At 33.7% G+C, this 24694-nt stretch overlaps 2 protein-coding genes across 4 annotated transcripts in view; both read left to right on the forward strand.

Annotated features, from left to right (window-relative positions):
* The window catches only part of TBC1D23 (TBC1 domain family member 23), a 100578-nt gene extending 80006 nt beyond the window's left edge, over positions 1 to 20572 (forward strand). For 2 of the 3 annotated variants that reach the window (XM_037834471.1, XM_037834453.1), the window contains 7 exons: positions 720 to 829; positions 5003 to 5142; positions 6432 to 6476; positions 9528 to 9616; positions 10888 to 11023; positions 12671 to 12865; positions 18933 to 20572. In XM_037834471.1, coding sequence (XP_037690399.1) covers positions 720 to 829; positions 5003 to 5142; positions 6432 to 6476; positions 9528 to 9616; positions 10888 to 11023; positions 12671 to 12865; positions 18933 to 19014 — 797 coding nt within the window. In that variant the 3' untranslated portion in view covers positions 19015 to 20572. The remainder of the gene's footprint in view (positions 1 to 719; positions 830 to 5002; positions 5143 to 6431; positions 6477 to 9527; positions 9617 to 10887; positions 11024 to 12670; positions 12866 to 18932) is intronic. The other variant, XM_037834461.1, reaches the window with a different exon arrangement.
* Positions 14855 to 18640, forward strand: LOC119532251 (thioredoxin-dependent peroxide reductase, mitochondrial-like). The gene has a single exon (XM_037834485.1). The coding sequence runs from the start codon at positions 17061 to 17063 to the stop codon at positions 17832 to 17834; it is 774 nt and encodes a 257-aa protein (XP_037690413.1). The 5' UTR covers positions 14855 to 17060; the 3' UTR covers positions 17835 to 18640.
* Positions 20573 to 24694: the final 4122 nt, after the last annotated feature.

Below are 24694 nucleotides of genomic sequence, written 5' to 3' on the forward strand. Positions count from 1 at the left end.
TCTCTTATTTATCATGGCCTGATTATTATCTTTGAAGGTCAGACCCAGAGTGATAAACAAACAAGATTATTATCAGTAGCATTAAGCCAATACTAGCCTTAGACCCAGTGTTGTTTGTTAGGAATCCTGATAAGCTTAATAACCAGGTGTTGTATCATGTTATTGTTCTCAAAAGTGTCTGAAAAGCATTCTTTTGTAATATAATGTAGATTTTAGAAACTTCTTTTTATGAATTATTTCTTTTCCCAAACAATTTCCATTAGCAATTTGTCTTTGTTTCTTTTTTATGGAGAAGATTAATGTCTCTTTATGGTATAACAAAAGCCACCATAGTTTTCTATTAATCCTTTATGTCAAAAATGTTAGTGAAATTGTATGTTAATATTTAACGATTACCTTTCAAAGGTGAAAACATCAAAACCATACAGTTATCATAATGTAGTCATAACTAACTCTAAGAGTCAGTTCAAGTAAGTGAAGGTATCTCTGTACAGGGCCTTCAGAAGAAAGGAAGAAAGGCAAAAAGGAAGAGGAAGGCTTTATGTAGCCTGGAACCCTTTGCTCCTTTACAAAGGTGCAGAAACATCTGTGATCATGTCCTTGGATCCTGTTTTCCTCATCTATGACATTTTTATTATACTTCTCTGGTAATGAATCATTCCAAAGGTAGTTGATGTTTCAAGTTTTGTTTTTTCCCTCTCTCTCTTGTTTATCTTAAGCATTGCAGCAGCACCTGGCAGACATTAATGTGGATGGACCAGAAAATGGATATGGTCATTGGATTGCTAGTACCTTAGGCTCAAGAAGCAGTATCACTTCTTCTGTTGATGTAAGTATATATGTAGAATTTGTCACCAGATTTGGGTAAATGCCCAGGAAAGCTAACTATTAAATCCCCACCATAATAGAAATGGAGCCAAGGTATTTCATTTGCATACAATCAAGAGTCATGTATTGCAGGGTTAATGAAATGGTGCCAGGAATTCCCAATTAGTTTGGGCCAGCATAATATTGGGGTTCATGGTCTCATTCCCTGCTTGACAGGTCTGTACTCTTTTCCTGCCACAAACTTATATGATTATGTATTAGTGAGGGTTCTCTAGGGAAACAATCAATGAGAGGTGTCTATGACTATAAAATTTATAAAAGTGACTCATGCAGCTGTAGATATGCACGAGTCCAAATTCTGTAGAGCAGTCAGCAAACTGTCAACTCCAAGGAAGATGTCTGATGAACTCCTCAGGAAACAAACCGGCAACTTTGATGAACTCCTCAGGAAACACTTCGCTGGGCAGCTGAAGAAGTGAAGGTCCTCTATCTGTCTCGCTTATAAGTCTCCAACTGATTAATTGGATTAAATCCAGCAATTGCATTCTCTCATTGTGGAAGAACACTCGCTTTGGTGAGTCATCAGTCACAGCTGCAGTCGATTGACTGATGATTTAATAAACCAGCTTGTTGGTTTATTAACTAGCCACAAACGTCCTCGCAGCAATTGTTAGGCCAGTGTTTGCTTGACCAGACAGCTGGGTACTATCACCTGGCCAAGTTGACACATGAACCTAACCATCATAGATTACAACTTGACTCGACCCTATTTAAGAATGGCCCAGGCAGAGGAAGATCAATTGTCAATTCCATTATATTAGATTTGAGTGAGACATATATTAATGAAAGATTTTGCTGTAGTGGATGTTATGGATTGAATCATGTTTCCCAAAGCAATGTGTTTACTTTCTAACCCCTGGTCCTGTGAGTGTGACCATATGTGGAAAATAGGATCTTTGAAGATTTTGTTTGTTGAGTTCAAACTTGATTAGGGGTGGCCCTAATCCAGTTTGACTGGTGTCCTTATAAGAAAAGACAGTTTGGAGACAGAAAGAGAAGATGTCCATAGGATGGAGTCAGAGATTGAGTTATGCCACAAACCAAAGATTGCCATGGTTTGCCAGCAAGCCTCTGCGAGAAGCCTGCAGACTTCAGAGGAAACTTGATTTCAGATTTCTATCCTCCAGAACTGTAAGACAATAAATTCCACTTGTTTTAAGCCACCCAAGTTTGTGGTACTGTGTTATGACATCTCGTGGACACTAAGTTAGTTTATGGTACTGGGAGATGGAATTGACTTGGGAATTTGGTAATTCGTAGACGCTGAAAGAATTTTGAGGCACTTAATAGAAAAATCGTAGATTGCCTTGAAGAGACTGTTGGTAGAAATATGGATGTTAAATGTGCTTTTGGTGAGGACATAGAAGGAAATTATGAATGTGCTATTGGAAACCAGAGAAAAGATAGTCCTTGTTATAAATTTGCAGAGAACTTGGCTGAATTTTGTCCTAATGTTGGATGGAAAGTAGAAGTTGTAAGCAGTGAACTTGGAGGAGATTTCTAAGCAGAGTGTGGAAGGTACAGACTGGTTCTTGCTGCTATCATAAAATGTGAGAGGAAAGAGAGAAATTGAGGAACTGTTAACCTAAAAGCAACTACCAGTTGATGATTTGGAAAATTCTCAATCTATCCAGATAACATGCTCTGAAAACTGGGCCAGGGGTGTGGCTGGACAACTGTTTGCTAAAAAGATTAGGCATGTGGCTTATGGATCCATCAGCCATCTCAGAAGATGCCAAGATCAGAGATGTGGTTATCCAGGAAAAGATCTGTGGAGAACCATCTTGTTTGATGGCTTGGACCTCTGTGAATTGCATGGAAGATCAACAAGCTTTTTGAGAATTTTGTATCAGCAGAAACACTGCCAGCCTGGACTGAAAGAAACAGAGACAAAATGAAGGAAGAATGACTCCAAGGGCAGAGGGATGGATGCGAAGGTGTGGGCTGAAGGGACCATATCAGGCCAAGAGGGCAGGGCCTCTTCCCCTGTGTTCAAATAGGGTGGAGTGCTGCCCCAGGTGTTTGGAGAGGGTGGGGCCGATGCCCCAGTGTGCCTGGAAGACAGCATCTAGCCACAGAAGATTACTCTCAGGCCTTAAAATCTAATGGAATTTTCCCTGCTGGGATTTAGACTTGCTTGGGACCTGTGATCTCATTTTTCCTTCCAATTTCTCCTGTCTGGAATGAGAATAGCTATCTTATACCTGTCCCATCATTGTATTTTAGAAGCAGATAACTTGTTTTATAGTTTCATAGGTCCAAAGATAGGAATTTTGCCCCATGATGGATCATACCGAGAGTCTCATTCATACCTGATTTCAGTGATTTAGAAGATGAGATTTGGACTGTTGATGCTGAATGGCTTAAGTCTTTGGGGGATTTTGGGGTAGGGTGAATGTACTTTGCATGTGGGAAGAACATGAATTTTGGGTAGACTATTATGGATTGAATTTTGTCCCCAAAAAGATAAGTCCTAACCCCCATGAATGTGACCCTATTGGAAAATAGGATCTTTGAAGATCTTATTAGTTAAGATGAGGCCAAACTGTATCAGGATGGGCCCTAATCCAATATGACTGGTGTCTTTGTAAGAAGAGACAATTTGGCCATTGCCCATGTGATGGAGGCAGAGGTTGAGTTATGCCACAAGCCAAAGAATTACCATGGATTGTTAGCAAGCCTCTGCCGGAATCCTACAGACTTTAGTGGAAGTGTGGTCCTGCTGACACCTTGATTTTGGACTTCTAGCCTCCAGAACTGTGAGACAATAAGTTTCAGTTGTTTTAAGCCACCCTCAGAAAACTAAGGATGAATCCATTTTTCTTTTCTACTTTGGAAATGTTTCGGTAACCTTTTTATGCTGTTTCATTATTGACTTAGATGTCATTAAAACATTTTTCAAACATATAGCAGGCCACATCTACCTAATAATTATTACATAAAATAGAAATAGAAGGAAAACTGCAGTACAGGGTCATTGTTACGAGCATGGATTTAGGAGACTTGACAATCATCTCCACAACTTACTTTTTTCATGATCTCCAGGGATCTATGTAATAATAGAGATAATAACAGAACCTTCCTATGATGTAAGGATTGAATGTGCAGGCACATGTAAAGCATAGTACCTGTCACATATGTACTTAATAGTAGCCTTATAAAATTGTAATTCATTAGATGTAGTAATGGAAGGTGATCTTCAGCCATGTAAAACGAAGCAAATTAATATCAAATTGTCAGGAGATAAGGCTTTTCTTGAGAATTTTTTTCTTCTCCCTGATCCTCTACGTATCTAAAAGCTCTTCATATGAAATTGCCATTTATTTAATACATGTGTGCTGTTTTCATTTTTACAAACTAAAAAGTATCCCACTGTATTGGGTGTATTATGATTTAGTCAGTTAGTCCCCTTTTGTTGAATAGTTACATTGCTTCCAGTCTTTTTCTATTATAAACACTTCTGCAATTAATTTTTATTATAATATGTTTGCATAGGCCATGAGTATGTAGCGGTTGAAATGAAATAACTTGGTCAAAAGAATACTTATCAAAATCTCTAGAATTCTGCATTATCAAATTGCCCTCAAAAAAATATTCTAATTTATAACCCGACCCAAAGCATTAATTAGTCTTTCTATTGAGGCTTTCTATTGAAGAGGAATAATGGGCAAAAGATAAGGACGTTTTTAAAACTTTTGACACCTATCACAAATTGCCCTCTAGGGTATGCGTGAACAGTTCCATAAAGTAATTTAGGAATTATATTCACATCTATTACATTAGCTTCATCAGGGAAACTTCTCTTCACAAATTATGTATCTGTGAGAATGTTTTAAAAAGCAAAAATATACAAGAATAAAATGTTAAAAAATTTAGCTCCATGAATGGTATTCTTATTATTTGTGTATACTAGCCTAAGTTAAGAAAGGTCAATAACTTTAACAATTTCTTACTAAGTGACAAATTCATACTCCACACACATGTGCAATATACATCCTAATTTTTCTTTTCTTCCTTCCATTCTTGAAATGGTTTCACCTAGATAACCTTTAACAATAGTGTGAATACTAATGATTTGGAGAACAGTTAATCCATCAAGTTTTTTTTCTTTTAGGGTGAATCTGCTAATGGCTCAAATGATAGAGGAATGAAATCACTAGTAAATAAAATGACTGTTGCTTTGAAGACAAAATCTGTTAATGTCAGGGAAAAAGTTATCAGTTTTATTGAGAACACGTCAACTCCTGTGGACCGGTGAGTTACTTAAACAGTATGAATGTATGATGAATAATTAAAACTAAAGAAAAGTGTCTTGTGGTGCATGTTAGTTGAATTGAATGTATTTTAGAAAAGGATCATAAAGTATATTTTTAAATTAAATGATTCCATAATTTTCATTATAATTGCAGGGAGGTACTTTATTACTATAAAATTGGGCTACAGTTCCTCTCTCCTTCCCACTGCTCAGAATAAGACACAAATAATGAATCTACCTCTTATGCTTTTCATTAAAAAAAATTCAACTCTATGTATTATACTTCGTGTAGTAGCTGATTGCCAATGTCAGATGATGGGAAGTCATCTTAAATACATTGATCTCATAGCAGGAACTTTTTCCTCTGTAGCAGGAATTTAAAACCTAGAAAAGTTGGTCGTGTAAAATAGAGAAGAAACCCACCCACTTCTCAAGTTTAAGATTTCAGATTTCCACAGAATTTTGTTCACAGAATACAAGTGAGCACAATTTTCCAGTGAATTACAAATAAAGGGAAAAGTTAAAAACTAATAAGTTTAAGAATATCTTTTATGTTGTTTCTTATTGGAATACTAAGTGTAAATGTATTTTTTTCTTCCATGAATTAACCCAATTGAACTTTCTTGTTCCTAGAGTTCAGATCTAACTTTATAGTTTCAAAGCAGAAGAATTTCTTTCTAAGCAAGCTTGATCTTTGAAATGTTTAATAGTATTTAATTTCAATTTCATGTCTTACATTATCTTGTGAAAGTTGAAATGTTTAAGAACTAAATGTCAGGAATTTGCTGTTGTCACTTTGTTAAGTATATTACATATACATACAAGAGGACATTTTTTCCATTTAATAAATAGCAAAGAAGATGATAGGTTTTTGCTAATCGAAAAAAAAAAAAATTACCTAAAATGGTCAACCAGTAAATAATATTGAAAGCCTGAAAGATTTGTTTGCTCAAAAAGCCTAATCCTTCTACTTTTAGTTATTAGTGCATTCTTAATGAGAATATGATTATTGCTACTTTTTGTAACATGCACATGTAAATTTTTATTTTAAAATATGTTCATTTTGTTTTAAAATGATTCTGGTGAAAACTCTGTATTGTCTTTGATAAAGAATTACTTGAAACTTGCTTTTTTTCTTCATTTTTCTTTGTAGTTGGGATGAATTAAAACATTTTCTTTATAATGTACACTTTGGGTTAGAAAAACTGAATATGCTATATTTTTATTACAAAGCTCTTTTCATTTTTTGTAATCATTTTGTTCTGTCCTCTACCTTGATTTGCTTTAGAATGTCTTTCAATCTTCCTTGGCCAGACAGAACATGTACAGAGCGGTAAGCCAATGAGTGGAGCAGCTTTAGTGAACCATCCTTTTTCTTTAGCATGCTTTATGCTGTGTGTGAGCCTTATGCTGACTTGGCTAAAATTTCATGCAGCTATTTCAGATGATAAAATTTTCTCCTTCTGCTTTTAGGAGTGTGTCATGCTGATATTTGATCTGTTTTTCCTTTTGTTTCTTGCTTGATCATTTAAATTTGTTTTTCTTGCATGCCTCTTTATATCTCCCGTTTCTCATAAAAATCAACTTCATTCAAACCCAAGAATGTCATGAAGCCTGCAGTTTTTATTCTTAGGAAAGATAAAGAAAATACATAGTCTCTGCGTTGGCAGGGTCTTAGCTTTGGAAATCATTTACTTCCATCTCCTGCCCCTAACAGTAGAGAAAATTATGCACCTAAAAATAGGCATAGTTCAGGGTTCATAATTTTTAATTTACGTGCCTTGTGTCAATTTATAATATTTTAAAAATTTTCTTAATAAGATATATGTATTTATATTGGTGAGTTAAGCGTATAAAGATCAGTTTGAACGAACCACACTTCTAGGATTCTACCTTTGGTTTTCCTTGAAAGAAATTAAGTCATGGTAGACTTCTTAATGTATAATCCATCTCTTCTCTGATCCCAATAAGACATTAAGGTTTGGAGTGCCAACCATTAAAAGACACAAAGATTCCTTAAGTTTGGAGTATAAAAATCAACTGGATCTTCATTAGGATGAGAAAAAGAATTTTACTAACTTGTAATAGTTCTATATGGCTTTATATTTTTGTACTCGTAGAATTTTTCTGAACTTTAAACTAGAATATCAAGTATAGTAATGCCTGTGAACATTTAAAAGGAAATTCTAATCACACTTTGTAAGTTAAACTTTGGAATAATGGAGCCAGCTTTTTCTCAGATCATTTAAATATTTTTTGTGACTAGAAGTATGATTTTTTAAAAATGATAATTTACTCTCATTATTTACCTAAGAGTTTTTATTTACTGTAATTGATTCTGCACAATGCCAACTACAGGGCTTCTATTATAATTTTACCTAAGAGTGTTGTAAAGAAAGTTGCTTATTTTAAAATAATGATCTGTGAATCATCTTTCTACTTTTTCTTGTTATAGGACCGTTGAATTAGTCTAATTTTATTTAACTCTCAAATTTTCTCCCAAATTAAAGTTTTTTAATTGAAGTTATCTTTTCTTGTCCAGAGACAAGAAAATTGAATTTAGCAGAAAGTTAGAATGAGTTGGTTTCTTTCTGTGCTCAGTAAATCAAATTAAAATCTGGTGAAACTATTTGGTAAATACATGTGTTATTGGCTTTGATTAAAACGTGTTGATAATCCTGCTTTTAAAAAAAAAAAGTCCAGCCATTGAATTTCACTGATATTTAGCCAGTCTTTTAAGAACTATCTCAGTAATCTTTAGTATTCTTGTTTATAAAAACTTTGCATTCTATTATAAATCCAGATCAATAATGAATAACTTGCTTGGATTGTCTCTATACTCCTACTTACTTTTAATGTAAGCACTTATTTGACCACCCTGTTTACTTCTTATATTATAGCAGTTTCATTATGCTTTAATATCAGGAAAGAACCAATAATTTTACCTCATATAGAATTCTATAATCTAGATGGCACTAAATCATTTTTAGATAAAGCTGTAATCTTTGACTTTGCCTTTTCTAAGAAAGCTGGATCTGAATTTCAAAGGTGTTTGAGTTATTTGCTTCATTTTCTGCCTCACTCCAGTGTACATAGTTTATATTTACAGGACAATTTTATATTAAAGGTATATTTTAACATAAAATCAAATGATTTTATGATTTTTAACTTAATCCAACTTTAAGCTTTGTGTTAGTTAACCTAACTTGTGATTCTTAAATTAAAGAGTATCTGTTACATACTAAACCCTTGTTGGGTTTCTGTTGAGGATTGGTGTGTGGGGAGAAGTAAAATTAAGTCTTTATAAATCATTATAAAGATTTGACAAAATTAAATCATTATAAAATTTTTATTTATATGTACATATTAAAGATTATTTAAAATATAGATTTGATCTTTATTTTCTGGGAAAAAAATGAATTCTAAGACAAACTAAAGGCATGTAACTTGGTTTTTTTCCCACAGAAATATCACTTGAAAATAGAAGATTCTGAGTATCTTCATATATGACAAAGGAAAAAGCTAGAGACTTCTTTCATAGTAGATAATCTTAACTGAATCTTATCCTCCAAATAACAGAGTGCTGCTTGCCCAGAAACGTAGTATTTCATTGAAAAGTTTTAATATTACTTCTTGGTTTATTTGGGGTTACCTGGAAAATAATCAGGTATACACTGCTATTAAAAAAGAGGTCACACTTCTGTACAACTAATCAAATTTGAATTTTCTTGTTTATGCACTCAAAAAAAGAAGGGCAGATTAATTTTCAGTTTGTTTATATTTATGCAAAAAAGGCACAATCTTTGTTTTCACTAGAACAAAAGTACAGTAATTTAAAAAAATAGGAAAAACTGTAAGACGCACCTATATTAGAAACCTTAAGGATCCCATCTGAAATTTGATGTTTGTTTCCATAGTCTGTTTTATCTAGCATTTATGTTGTATGCAAGGCATGATTCTAAGAGCTTTACAAATAAAAACTGATATAATTTCCCAGTCGCCTTGAGGGGGTGGTAGATACTGTTGCTATCCCTATTTTACAGATGAGGAAACAGGCACAGAGAGATTAAGTAACTTCCTTAAGGTCACACAGATCTAAGCATTGGCTTTACTATGAGTAATGAAATTGTTTAAAATGTAATGTTTACAGACTTGAGAGCTTTCAGCTGATCTAGTCCTTATGCCCCTTTGCTAACATGATTTCCTTATCTTCTTTCGATTTCCTTATCTTCTTTCAATTTCCTTAACACAGCTACCCTAAAACTAGGTGGAAAGTGGAGGGCAAAGAATATGTGCATTTTGTTTCAATATTCAAGTAGATGCTTGGTAAAAATCTTTGATAACTTAAGTGATGATTTCCTCACCTAAAATTCTTTGAATTTAGGCATGTGAGCAGTAGTGACAGAGTGGGCAAGCCTTATCGTGGTGTGAAGCCTGTTTTCAGCATTGGGGATGAGGAAGAATACGACACAGGTGTAGTAATACATTTATCTACAGGCTGCTTTCCTCATTAACTATGAGTGATTAGAGATCATTCTGGGACTACCCTAACAACTGCTTTAAGAAAATATACAGCACAATTCTGTGTAGGAGAATTGGAGAGTCTGTGGTTTGCTATTAAGGATTTGGTTTTAGACAGCTTAAGGTTGTGATGCCCAACTAGAAATCTAAGCAGAAATGTTGACTAGGCAGTTAGTTATAGGGATCTTCAGCTGAGAAGAGAGGTCTGAGCTGGTGATAATTTAGTTATCACTGTAGAAATAGTACATATAGCCATGGGATTAGATTTAAATTCCCTTGATCCACCCACCTTGGGGAATGAGTTGTGAGGCTGAAGTCCTGGGAATTCCCAAATTGAAATATCTGAAAGGAGCTTTTGAAGCTTGAGGCAATATCCTAAAGAGCCACAAGATGGGGATACTGTGCCAGGAGAATTTGTCTTCTAAGTGGTTGTCTTTATATTTTTAAAAATACTTTGGTTTATAATCCTACTGTCCAGATTACCCTGATTCAGTAATCATAATTAATGTTGACTAAATTATATATTGATTTAGAAACAAATCAAACAGTATATAAATGTACAAAATGAGAAAAAATCTCCCAAACTTTACCTTGCTTTTCTACTTAGTAATATATGTTGTGTATTTTCTATTTGTCTGTATACTTTCCTGTTCTATATTTCTCTATCTTATGAATATAACATTTTTATTAATTATTATTATTATTAACCCTAGCACCGTAATTCCCTTCTCAAATTAGAAAAAAATAAATAAATTAGAATGTTTTATATTTCTCTCAAGAGGAAAACCTAAATAGATTTTTTAATCCCAGGATTGATTTTATTGTTATTTTACCTTGAAGTCAGAAACCAGCAATAGAAAAAGAATTTTGCCATCTTTACTCTCAAGATAGGTGGTCATTATTGGATGAGTCAGCAATATCTGTACAGACTAGTCACAAATCATAGTTACGTTATCTATATCAAAAAAGTTGAGATTCCCCAAATAATTTAATCTTTAAAAAGTATATTATTCCTATATATAATGATGTTTCATAGTAGTATTTCTGTATTAGTATCAGTGGCATAAGGAAATATTCTTAGCAGGGATAGAATTGGTTGTTGTTTTTCAACTCATTTAAATACTGATTTTTTTTCTGGTTGTTGAGAAGTGCATCATTTTTAAAGTTGGTAATAATATAACACTTTAAACACTTTAAATTCTAACACTTTAAATTCTTTATAGATGAAATTGACAGTTCTTCAATGTCAGATGATGATAGAAAAGAAGTTGTAAATATTCAGACATGGATAAACAAGCCAGACATAAAGCATCATTTTCCTTGTAAAGAAGTGAAAGAAAGTGGACACATGTTTCCTAGGTACTTTTTTTTAAATACATTTTTTATTGTGAATTACAACATATATACAGAACAGTGATAACTTTCAGAGTACGGTTTAACAAGTAGTTACAGAGCAAATTTCAAAGAATGTTATGGGTTACAGTTCCACAATTTCAGTTATTTCCTTATTGTGAAATATAACAAATATAGAAAGGTGATAGCTTTCAAAGTACAATTTAATGAGTAGCTATAGACCTAGGTACTTTTAAAAGTGTTTTTTATACGTAAAATTGAATTTGGGAAAGTTATTAATACAAAACTCAACTACAGGAGAACTTTTATTCATCCAAGTACAATATGTTATGATTTCCTTCTATCCACTGGTATGTCCTGTTTTTTTTTTTTTTTAATATTTCTTATGTATATTTTGTTTTGAAAAATTTAAAACCCACCAAAAAGTCGGAGAAACAGTACATTGAACACCTTTATAAACCTCTTCTAGAGTCACAAGCTGTTAACAGCTTTTCACATCCACCCCAATTCTCTCTCTCTCTCTGTATATATATACACACACATAAAGACACACACATATATTTCCCTTTTGTCAGACTATTCAGAAGGTTACAGATATGACACTTCATAGCTAACTGCTTCAGCATAAATCTTCAAAGAATAAGAGCATTCTTCTATATAACCCCAATACTATTACCATACCTAAAAAAAATTAATATTATCCAACCTATAGACCACACTTATATTTATCAGTGTCCCCAAATGTTCTTTATAGCCTTTGTTTTTTCTTCCTCATCCGAGATCCTATCCAGTTTCACATGTTTACCTGTTATCTTCAGTCTCACCAAGCTTATGACTCCCCCTGCCCCCCTTTTTTCTTCACAATGAATGAATCTTTTGAATCAGGTCATTTGTCCTGCAAAATGTCCCATATTCTGGACTTGTCTGATATTTGTTTTAAAATGTTACATAAAAATGTAAGAATTTTATCATTATATTAAAAGTGAGCTGAATACAATATTATCATTATCTTAAAAGTGAGTTGAGGTGTTAATAATTAATTCTATGCCCATTTTGCCTTCAGGATCCAGTTATAGAATAGTATAAAATATGTCAGGAAGCCCAGCTGTTGCCTGTTGATTTTTGACATTAGGTATAGGATGTGAAGTGTGGAATAAGAATGTAACATCGTAGTGTTTCTATTATTTTATATAACTTTAATCATTTTCATTTAGTTCTGTTTTTTTGTGGTGTTTTTATAACAACCTACCAAATATATTAAGTATTGTATTTTATTATATTTTTAACTATAGACAGTACTATTGTGTCTCAACGGTGGTATATTCCACTTCAACCAAAGTCTATTTTATTCTAATGGTTTCTATAATGTATTGAACTTTTTATTACAAAATATTTTAACTTTGCTTTTAAACAATTTCAGAATTATCTTTGTTAATAAACATTTTTACCTATAATAAAGGAAAATTAAAAGCTTTTATTATGTAGCATGTTTGATTATAGATGATACTCTGCTTATATTTTTAAAATTCAAAAGCAATTTCATCTAGAGTGGAACACTTTTTATAATTGATCCTAAAGAAGCAACAGCTGTTTTGAATTGCATTCTTTAAAATTCTTGTTTTGTTAATGCTATTTCTTTTTCTTTTTCTCAAGTCATCTGTTGGTTACTGCAACACATATGTACTGTTTAAGGGAGATTCTTTCACGGAAAGGATTGGCTTATATACAGTCTCGACAAGCACTAAATTCTGTAGTTAAAATTACGTCCAAAAAAAAACATCCTGAGTTAATTACCTTCAAGTATGGAAACAGCAATGCTTCAGGAATAGAAATCTTGGCAATTGAAAGGTAAAATTTTCTTAGGGTATCATATTATCTGATTTACTGCAGTTCATTTTTAAAGTTTGTTTCTCTATTTTGGGGAATAGATGGTGAAATAGGATACTTGAAACACTTTTATTAATAGTCCTTGCTATGTTTCCCTTCCAAATCCTTAGTCATATGTGGTTTAGCCATTAGTAAATGATTTTGTAGGTACCATGTCATAAAACTTTTTGACAGAATGGTCCTTAAGAATTATATACACCAGTGCTGCATTACATGCTGGTTTGAAATGAGGTAAGAAGTTTGTCTCAGAACGTAAGTTAATAGTTTTTGTTTTTCCTCTCCATCAAAATATCTTCCTTTTAAAAATGGTCAGGGAACTAAATAGTGTACAGTCTGTCAGAGCTCCTCCTTTTCTCATTGTGAACTAGTAACAAATACTCAAGACTGGCACGAGGGCCACAGACCACACTGTTCTCAATACTAAACTGTCTTTTACCTCATAGATCAAAATGTGAAGCCCAGAGAGGTTGAATGACTTCCCAGACCTTCATACTTAGCTTGTGATAAAGACAGGACTCTAAGCCTCCTCCTAATCTGTGGTTCATTCTACCTCACGTTATTTTAGGTGGTTCTCCTCATAAAACTTCGGATTACAGTTCTTATTATTCCTAGAACTTTTATTATTTCCAGGAGTGCTTGTAAATAGGTTAAGATATGTCTGAGCACTTCAAAGATTTAAAATAATCACCTTCAATTAGAGTGGAAAATTAATTCAACTCTCTTTTACCTTGCACTGACAATTAGGCATCAGAAATGATGAAATCTATACTGTTACATATACTTCATTAAAAGAAATATTTTTAATTGCTTTAATTTATGTTATAATAATAACATCTAAACGTTGTGAAAATATTCAAATAATAAAGAGAAATATAAAGATGTCACCCAAACCCTACCCTTTTAACACTTTGGTGAATCTCTATTCAGATATCTTTCTATGCATATGTTTACATATATTCAAAACAAGGTAAATGTGTTTCAGGACTTTTTGTATCCTGATTTAAAAAAGCTTATTAATATAGTATGAGTTTATTACCATTTTAATAAATAGAAATTCATAACTTTTATATAATTTATAAGTATAAATTCATAAGAGATATTCTGATTTAACCAGTCCTCTGTTGATAATGCATTTATGTAGCTTCCAGTTTTTCACTATTATCAAAACTTTTTCATGGGCCTTTTTTTTTAATGCAGTTTTTTTATTGTGAACTTTGACATATATATACATAACAGTGATAACTTTAAAAGTACGATTTAAAAAGTAGTTAGCAAATTTCAAAGAATGTCATGGGTCATGGTGCCACAACTTCAGCTATTTCCATTACTGTAAAATATGCATACAGAAAGGTGTTAACTTTTGATGTACAGCTCAACAAGCAGTTATATAGATAATTTCAAAAATTGTTATGGTTATAGTTCCACAGTTTCAGTTCTTTTCTTATTATGCAATATAGGGTATATACAGAAAAGTGAAGACTTTCAAAGCACAGTTCAATGAGTAGCTATAGAGAACATTTCAAAGGATGTTATAGGTTACAATTCCACCATGTCATTTACCTCCTTCCAGCTATTCTAACTCCCTAACATCTAAAATATATATATTTATATAAAATTTGAGTATTCATAGACCTTTGTTAAATCTTATTTTGTTTGTTGCTACCCCTTCCTCTCAATCTCTTTCTCCATCTTCAGGGGTGCCTAGGCAGTGAACACCCTAACTTGTTCATACTGAAACGGGGTGCCAACAATATGGGGAAGGGGGCTGCAATTGTTGTTCCTGAAAAGGCTGTTGTCTCTGGGCTTTAGGACTGTTTGGCATAGAAACACTCAGGTGGATTTAAGTTTCTGAGAGAGAAAACTTAGTGAGTGAAAGTTTTATAGAATCTCAGATAGGAACCCAGGTATTTCGGGACTACTTTTGGTAAGGACATGGCATACTGTGACCATTTGGGATATCTAGCTGGAGCTTGCATAAGAGAAACCTCCAGGATAGCCTCTCAACTCTATTTGAGATCTCTTAGCCACTGTAATCTTATTTTGTTACCTTTCTTTTTCCCCCTTTTGGTAAAGTAGGCATGCTTAATCCCTCACTGCCGGGGCCAGGCTTATTCCTGGGAGTCATGTCCATGGGCCTTTTAGTCCATATTTGCACACTTGTCCAATTTATCTTTCCAGCATAAATTCATAGAATTGATAGATGGAGACTCAGTAGGTCAGAGGGTACAAAGATTTTAACATCTACTTATAAATTATTCCTACTCAAAGGACATTTGAGTAATGACTCTCCCATGTATGGTAGTAATTGAAAATTGTTTTAAAGCTTTTCCATAACTTTTGCTAAAGAAATTAAAGGTTATTATGTATAGATCAGCACTTTTTTTTTTAGTCCGGAGTTCTGGAAGATAGTTATTATAGTTGAAGATAAATTAGCCAGTCCCCTCTGCCCCTTATTCTTAGATACTTGCAATTCTCTGTACTCCTTGTAACACTTACATATGATTATTACAGAACTTTTTGTTAGGTTTTATAGAAAATGTTAAATACATATATGTGTATTTGTGTGTATATATGTATGTATGTATGTATTTTTATGCTCCTGGAAATGAAAATAGATATTTAGTCTATATGTTGATATTTTGTAATAATTCATATATAGTTAGTCCTTTTTCATATTTCAGACCATGTAACATTATTTTATTTAATGTGCATAGCCCCTCTGTAAAATTCTGATAACTATACCTATTTTGTATATAAGAATCTGTGACTTAAGGAAAAAATTATTTGCTCAAAGTCAAACCAATAAGTATCAGAATTCTCATTGTCTTTGAGATTAAATACCATCTGACTATAGACTATAACTTTGCAGCTGTTTTAAGTTATATTTGTACCAGGCAACAGAATACTATATGTATTTATCTTATGTTTTATTATTTAGCCATTATTTATATTTATTTAATAATGGTTCAAAGAGTTTTAGTGCTACACTACGTGAAAAATCTCATTGCTTTTAAATCTAGGTTTTCTTTCTTTCACAATATATTTTTGAGTATATGGAGATAAATTATGAGGAGTACATAGGAGGGCATCTCTTCTGCCTTGACGATCAGGTAAAGCTTCCCTTTAGTTGACTTCTAAGCTGAATTCTGAAGAAAAAGCAATTCAGTATTGCTGTAGATTAGGTATCTTGGATTAGAGGAAGGGCAAAACAGGAAGATAAATGTCCTTGTATGCCCAACTCATCAGTTCGTATTTTATTCTGAAGGTTTGAGAGACTTAACAGGAAGTGATTTGATCAGATATGCAATTTAGAAAGATCACCCCAGCTGCCTGAGGAAGATGGATTGGAGGAGAGCAAGACCAGGCACAGATAGATACTTTAGGGGATGCTTTAACAATAGAAATGGAAAAATGTTTGCATTTGAAAGACAGTGAATAGGTAGAATTGATATAAGATAGATGAGATAAAGGTGGGTGAGAAAGGAAAGGGGTAATCAAATTGCTTGCCAGGTTTCTGACTTGGGTATTTGGATAAAGAGCAGTATCAGTCACTGGGTTGGGGAACCCAGGAAGGTAAGTTGAGTAGTTGAATTTTGGGAGTGTTCAGTTTAAGGCTACTAAGAAGTTATGTCCTGCAGGCCAGTTGAATACGTAAAGGTTTTGAGCTCAAGGGAGAAAAACTAGGCTGGAGCTGTCACTTTAGGATGTATCTATGGAGATTGTATGTGAGCCATGTAAGGAGGTGGGTTGTAGAAATGCCTGGAACATACAGTTGCATGATTTTTTGAGAAATTACTCATGGAAAATGCTGTCATTCACTGTTCCTGAATTTCTTAACCATTTCATATAAAATTGGCAACAAAGTAGAACAGTGTCATCTTTCTAAGTAGGGCTTTAATCTAGGTGTCAATATATGTAATTGTTTTAAAAACTATGAGGGCATTCAAAGAGGTAAATTAACTGCTTGTTCAAGTACTTTCTGGTGTATTTCATCAACATAGGGAGTTTTATTTAATAACTGTATGCTAAGACATGGTTATAAATAAAAATAGAAAATATGAACAATTTGAAATACTTATGAAGTAAATTCAGTATCTGAGATGAAGTATTTAAAGCTCACTGGGCTCTGCTGCTCTGTCCGCTGCGTGCGTGGAAGATGGCTGCTGCTGCGGGAAGGTTGCTCCGGGCTTCGGTTACCCGACATGTGAGCGCTGTTCCTTGGGGCGTTTCAGCCGCTGCCACCCTTAGACCTGCTGTTTTTGGAAGAAAGTGCTTGGCAAACGTAGTGTGGTCTGGTTATGGACAAGCAAAATTTGCCTTCAGCACCAGTTCCTCAAACTGCGTTCCTGCTGTCACCCAGCATGCGCCCTATTTTAAGAGTACAGCTGTTGTCAACGGAGAGTTCAAAGAACTAAGCCTTGATGACTTTAAAGGGAAATATTTGGTGCTTTTCTTCTATCCTTTGGATTTCACCTTTGTGTGTCCTACAGAAATTGTTGCTTTTAGTGACAAAGCCAATGAATTTCATGATGTGAACTGTGAAGTTGTCGCTGTTTCGGTGGATTCCCACTTTAGCCATCTTGCCTGGATAAATACACCAAGGAAGAACGGCGGATTGGGCCACATGAACATCGCACTCTTGTCAGATTTAACTAAACAAATATCCCGAGACTATGGTGTGCTCTTAGAAGGTGCTGGGCTTGCACTAAGAGGTCTCTTCATAATTGACCCCAATGGAGTCATCAAGCATTTGAGTGTCAGTGATCTCCCAGTGGGCCGAAGCGTGGAAGAGACCCTCCGCTTGGTGAAGGCATTCCAGTTTGTGGAGACCCATGGAGAAGTCTGCCCGGCAAACTGGACACCAGATTCTCCTACAATCAAGCCAAATCCGACCGCTTCCAAAGAATACTTTGAGAAAGTGAATCAGTAGATCACCCTGTGAAGACCTGCAACTTCTTACTTTTCACACCAGAGAACCACAAATTGGAACCCACTTAGCATTTCAAAGATGATTGTTTATAGAAAGCAGGAAAAAACTATTATGCTTATGTTCATAAATATTGCTCTAAATATGTTTTTGTAACATTGGCGAAGGCTTTTTAAACTTGATTAGTTGCTAATCTAAGGAGTCCTTTATTTGTAACATCCTAATGACTGGCTCTTTTCTGTAGAATGCCTGTTTCACCCACTTCTTGGATCATGTCTTCCGTGGGAAAAGGAAACACTCTTCTTTCTTAGCCTTACTTGAACCTTTGTATACACCAAAGTAGTACAGCAGACCTTTAAAGCTTCTGATCAAGTATCCTGAAATTTACTTCTTTAATTTCTTTGTATTAAACTGAATTTTCTTTTAAGATATCAAAGATCATAGTTTCACATTTTTAGCATCAGCTGTCTAATTTAACTTCTGCAGTGGATGTATATGTGATTGAAACAAATATAAATTGCATTTAAAAACACTTACGGTAGCAAAGTGATATGTACCCAATCATGCATGTTCCTAACCGAGCTTTGTAGTTTACAGAGTTATTTTACTTTTTTTATTTGTTAGTTGAATTAGTGTCTATACATTTCTGGATATCGATTGGGTGTGATTATTAAAGATATTTATTGAGTCCAGGGGTTGCATTTTGAAATTATTACAATTTCTTTCTTGACATGTTCCATGGGAAGTATATAATAAAAAATAAACATATTTTAAAATATAAAAAAAAAAAAAAAAAAAAAAAGCTCACTGGGAGTCTTACAGTTTATTACTAAAACCAAAGTCCACTTGTGAGACTGGAAGAGTATGTGCTGTTTGGGTAATTTTGTTTTGTCTCTTGAACTTCAAGCTTAATATCAATAATAAACATTTTTAATTAAAATGAAAGATTGATCCTTAGTGATCTGAATAGGAAATTCTTATTCTGCTCCGTTTTCCTCTTAAAAAAAAAATAACCTCTGTGAATTTTGATTACCAGGAGTTTTATAAGGAATTGATATTACTTTCAAAATGCTGTATTAATATATGTATTTTTTTCCATAGGTATTTGATTCCAAATGCAGGAGATGCTACCAAAGCCATAAAGCAACAGATTATGAAAGTTTTGGATGCTTTGGAAAGTTAATATAAAAGAAAATTATTTTAAAAGAAATTAAGGCAACCAAGAGAAACACGGACATATTTTCCTGACTGAATACTAATCGGAGACCTTTCCTTTGCTTTTGGAGGTGCTTAAATAGCAGTTCTAAGGAAGTGTAAATTATTATAATCAACCTCTGAACAGTTAAAAAAATTTTAATTTTCTTTTGCATTTTTGCTTTTCTAAAATGATTTATTATACAAGTTAGTTATTAAATGACTTTGAAGTCACTGACCCTGTGCTCTCAAGGACTAGGGGTGCAGAATGCAGTTCTATTTTGAGGAGCTGTTTTAAGGGAACATACATCACTTTTGGGTTTAAAAACAGCCATACTTACAAATATTTGCAATGTCTTCACTGAAAATTAGAGATAGAATTAGATGAAGAGGACCACAGCCCTTATTGCTACATTTGGTTTTATCCACTGAGCAACACCAGAAACTAAAAAGTATTTACATAAGTTAATAATTACCTCGCTGTTTCTATTTATCATAAAGAGTGAACTTTTTTAATAAAATGGATGAAGTTTCCAGCCGACTGAGGAATGCAGTCCAGCTAGGGAAATTTGAAACATCATTTTCTAAATCACCTTTGCACTATTAGGTAATAATTTGGGCACTTAAAGCTTCAGATAAACTATACTAACCTTCATCCTAATGATTCCTAAAGAGCATTTAACAGCATTATGATAAGTAAGTAGGCATGTTAAGATTAAAGTTAACATTTGGGGGACAGAATTTTATCTGTTAAAATGTCATTGGTCTTTCAAAACAAGTGTTGAACATAAACGTTGATTTATCCTCATTGAGATTATGTTCTGTGACCACACTAACATCCACTTAAAAGCCAAATAATCAGAGAGCTACATAAACTACAATTGTTTTTATCATCACTTTCTGGAATTTTTCTTCTTTTAGTTTTGTCTTCTCTTATTAAAGTTGCAGTGGTTTCAAAATATTTTTCTCTCAATATGATGAAACAGAAATAGTTGGCTTTATTTTGCAGCTTTCTCAATTTAATTTACTGAGGTCCATATTTGACCCATTTGGTGAGAAAAATGCATTTGGGGCCATGGAATGACTTTTTGTAAAGTCAGGTTTGGAAGTAGTAAATCTAAGACATATCTGCCATGTCTTAAAATGTAATGGATTATCTCTTAAGGGTTGATAGGAGAAATATTTAGCTGTACCCTGCAAATAGCTAGTTATTTTAATTTACTTAATGGAAATCAAGTGAATAAAAAAAGGCAACAATTCAAGGAATTTTATTCTAATATCTAAATAAAAACAATTTAATTGAGTGGTTGAAGACACTTGCATGAAGTTTCAGCTGATGCAAACAAATACTTGATATTTATAACTCCCCCCTTACAATTGTTTAATTGTATTTTTTCCTTTTCTGGCACTTCTTTTAGAAATGTCCTGAGGTCTGATTTTTTGGCCCATTTCAGCCATGGGACTTTTTTCATAATATTAATGTAAAGATGTTTGTGTTACTGTTTATAAATTACAGTTGTAAATAAACCAGTACAGTTTGCTCAAAATGTTGTTCTTAATGAAAATGTCTCTCTCTTCGTCTCTTTTGTAGAACTCTGTAGATGTCACAAACAGAAAATTGAGGGTTAACCTTTTAGTAGAATTTAAATTTGAGATTTTAGGTTTGCAAGAATTAGATTTCTCTTTTGAGTTTATCTAGATGGAAGGGGGAAAGAGGTAATTTAAAACAAATGTCATTAAATTCCAGATGTAGTAAATTACTTACTACCTCCAACTTTGATCTTCAAGATTACTTTCTGAGTCCCTTGTTCCAAGTCCTTTGTATTTCCATATGAATTTTAGGATTAGCTTGAATTTTAGAATTAGCTTGAATTTTAGGATTAGCTTGTCAGTTTCTGCAAAAATAGGCACTGAGATTTTGATAGGGATTATGTTGGGGAGTATTTGCCATCTTAACAATATGAACTCTTCCAACCCATGAAAATAGAATGTCTTTCTGTTTATTAAGGTCTTTAATTTTTTCCAGTGATGTTCCATAGTTTTTAGTGTACAAGTCTTGCACTTTTGTTAAATTCGTTCCTAAATACTTTAGTCTCATCAATGCTATTCTAAAATAAATTTTAATTTCATTTTCAGATCATTGCTAGTGTATAGAAACACGGTTATTTTTGTATATTGATCTTGAATTCTGCAACCTAGTTTTGTGTATTCCTTAGGATTTTTTTGATACAAGTTCATGTCATCTGTAAAAAGAGATAGTTTTTCTTCTTCCTTTCCGACCTGGATGCTTTTATTTCTTTTTCTTGCTTAATAGTCCTGGCTAAAACTTCCAGTACAATGTAGAATAGAAGTGGCAAGAGTGGACATCCTTGTTTTGTCCTGAACTTAGGGGGGAAAGCATCCAGTCTTTCACTACTATGATGTTAGCTATGGGTTTTTTTGCAGATGGCCTTTATCAAGTTGAGGAATTTCTAATTTATTCCTATTCTGTTGACTGTTTTTACAAAGAAGGGATATTGGATTTTGTCATATGATCCTTTTTGCACCTGTTGAATTGACCGTATGGGTTTTCTCCTTTATTCTATTAATATAGTGCCTTAACATTGATTGGTTGAATAACCTTGCATTTGAGGGATAAGTCCCCCTAGTTCATGGTGTGTAGTTCTCTTTTTTAAAAGAAAAATTTTAGAGAAGTTTTAGGTGTACAGAAAAATCATGCAGAAAATACAGAATTCCAATATAGCCCCCCCCATTATGAACACTTTGCAGTAGTGTGTTACATTTGTTATAATTCATGAAAGAACATTTTTATTATTTTACTATTAACTATAGCCCATCATTTGTAATAGGGTTCACTGTGTTGTACAGTCCTATGTTTTCTCTTTTTTAATTCGCAACCTAAAATTTCACATTTTGAGTACATTCACATATATAATTCAGTGCTGTTACATTCACAGTGTTCTTCTACCATCACCATCATCTATTCCCAAAACTTTACAATCAATACAAACACAAATTCTGTACAATTTAAGCAATAACCCCCATTTCCTACCCTCAGTCCAGCCCCTGATAACCTATATTCTAGATTCTGACTCTGAATTTACTTATTCTAATTATATCATATCAGTGAGGTCATACAATATTTGTCCTTTGTGTCTGGCTTATTTCACTCAAAATGACATTTTCAAGGATCATCCATGTTGTCGCATGAATCAGAAATTCTTTTTAATGCTGAATAATATTCCATTGTACATAAATAAATACCACATTTTATTTATCCATTCATCAGTTGATAGGCACTTGGTTTGCTTCATCTTTTGGCAGTTGTAATAATGCCCCTATGGACATCAGTGTGCAAATATCTGTTCAAGTCTCTGGGTCAGAGTGCTGGGAACTGTAAATGGCTGAGGCTTTCTCAATTGAGCCAAAAAACGGACAGAAAGCCCCTCTTTAGGGCCAGTCCACAGCCCCGCCTCAGTGTCACCTATTGGCCTGAGATAGCACCTGGTCTTCTGGGCTCCCCCTCCCTCCCAGAGAGGTCCTCCAGCTCTCCCAGATCAGTCATCACCAAAAGCGTCTGCTTGTTGAGGATTCAAAGCTTGTATTGAGCAGTCTACATTTGCCAATTAAAACCCCAGTTGTAGCTGTGCTGAGGTATATTCACTTGTTCAGAGTGTGCTGCTCTCTAGCACAGTGAGCCTTTGCGGTTTGGGCTGCCATGGCGGGGAAGGGTTCTCGGCGTGGGTCTGCAGTTTTTACTGACAGATTTTATGCTGCAATCTGGGGCATTCCTCCCAATCCAGGTTGGTGTATGATGCGTGGACAGTTACGTTTGTCCCCCAGTAGTTATTCCAGATTATTTACTAGTTGTTCCTGGTTGTTTATTAGTTGTTCCAAGGGGGCTAACTAGCTTCCACTCCTCTCTGTGTTGCCATCTTCTTCCACTGGTGTGTAATTCTTTTAATGTGCTGTTGGATTCAATTTACTATATATTGTTGATGATTTTTACATCTATACTGATAGAGTGGTCTGTAGTTTTCTTGTAGTATCTTTATCTGACTTTGGTATTAGGGTGATGATGGCCTCAGAATAAAATAAGTAATGTTCCCTTCTCTTTAGCTTTTTGAAGGACATAAGCAGGACTGGTATTAATTCTTCTTGAAATGTTTGGTAGAATTCACTTGTGAAGCCATGTGGTCCTGGGCCTGCCTTTGGGGTTTTTGATAGCTGATTCAATCTCTTTACTTTTAATTGAGATCTTCTATTTCTTCTAGAGTCAGTTAAGTTTATTCATGTGGTCCTGGGAATTTGTCCATTTCTTCTAGGTTGTCTATTTTGTTAACATACAGTTGTTCATAGTATCCTCTTATCCTTTTTATTTGTTTGGGATCAGTAGTAATGCCCCCCTCTCATTTTTTTATTTTATTTACATCTTCTTTCTTTTTCTCTGTTAGTCTAGCTAAAGGTTTGTCAATTTTATTGATTTTTTCAGAGAACCAACTTTTGGTTTTGTTGATTCTCTAATTTTTAAAATTTTCTTTCATTTATTTCTTCTCTACACAATCCTTCCTTCTGCTGTCTTTGTGTTAATTTTGCTCATCTTTTTCTAGTTCTTTAAAGGGAGAGGTTTAGGTTATGAATGTGAGATTGTTCTTTTTTAACATAGGTATTAATGGCTATAACTTTTCCTCTAAAGTACTGTTTTAGTTGCAGCCCATAATTTTTGGTATGTTATGTTTTTGTTTTTATTCACTTTCTAATTTCTCTTGTAATTTCTTCTTTCACTCAATAGTTATTTAGGAGCATCTTGTTTAATTCCCACGTATTTGTGAATTTTGCAAATTAACTTCTGTTATTTCTAATTTCATTCCATTGTGGCCAGATAATTTAATTGCTTGATTTCAATCTTTTAAAATTTATTGATGCTCTTTCTTGGTAGCCTAATACATGGTCTATCTTGAAGAATATTCCACATGTACTTAAGTAGAATATGTATTCTGCTGTTGAGTGGAGTGTTCTATAGATGTCTGTTGGCTATAGTAGGCTTATAGTGTTCATGTCTTCTGTTTCCTTGTTGATTATCTGGCTAGTTCCTGTATCCATTATTGAAAGTAGAGTATTAAAGTCTCCAAAACATTGTTGAATTGTCTGTTTTTCCTTCATTTCTGTCAATTTTTTCTTCATGTACTTTTGTTATCCCTTCCTGATGTATCAACAACTTCATTATAAAATGACCTTGTTTATCTCTAGTAACAATTTTTGTTCTAAAGTCTACTTTGGCTGATATTAGTATAGCTACTCCAGCTCTCTTTTGGTTGTTGTTTCTATGGCATATCATTTTCCATCCTTTTATTTTCAACCTGTCTGTGTCTTTCTGTTCTGCAGACTGGAAAATCTCAGTTGATAGCCCTCAAATTGGTTGATTCTTTTGCCAGTTCAAATAGACTGTTGATCCCCTCCAGTGAGTTTTTCATTTCAGTTATTTTTACTTTCAACATCAGAATTTCTATTTGCTCCTTTTTTTTTTTTTTTAACCTAATTCTACCTCTTAATACTCTCTATTTGGTGAGACATTGTTCTCATACTTCCCTTTAGTTCATTTAAAATTGCTTCTTTTATTTCTTTGAATATATTTACTATAGCTTATTAGAAGTCTTTTTCTAGTAATT

Source organism: Choloepus didactylus, chromosome 1 (genome assembly GCF_015220235.1).
Source record: "Choloepus didactylus isolate mChoDid1 chromosome 1, mChoDid1.pri, whole genome shotgun sequence".
In the NCBI taxonomy this organism is placed as follows: Eukaryota; Metazoa; Chordata; class Mammalia; order Pilosa; family Megalonychidae; genus Choloepus; species Choloepus didactylus.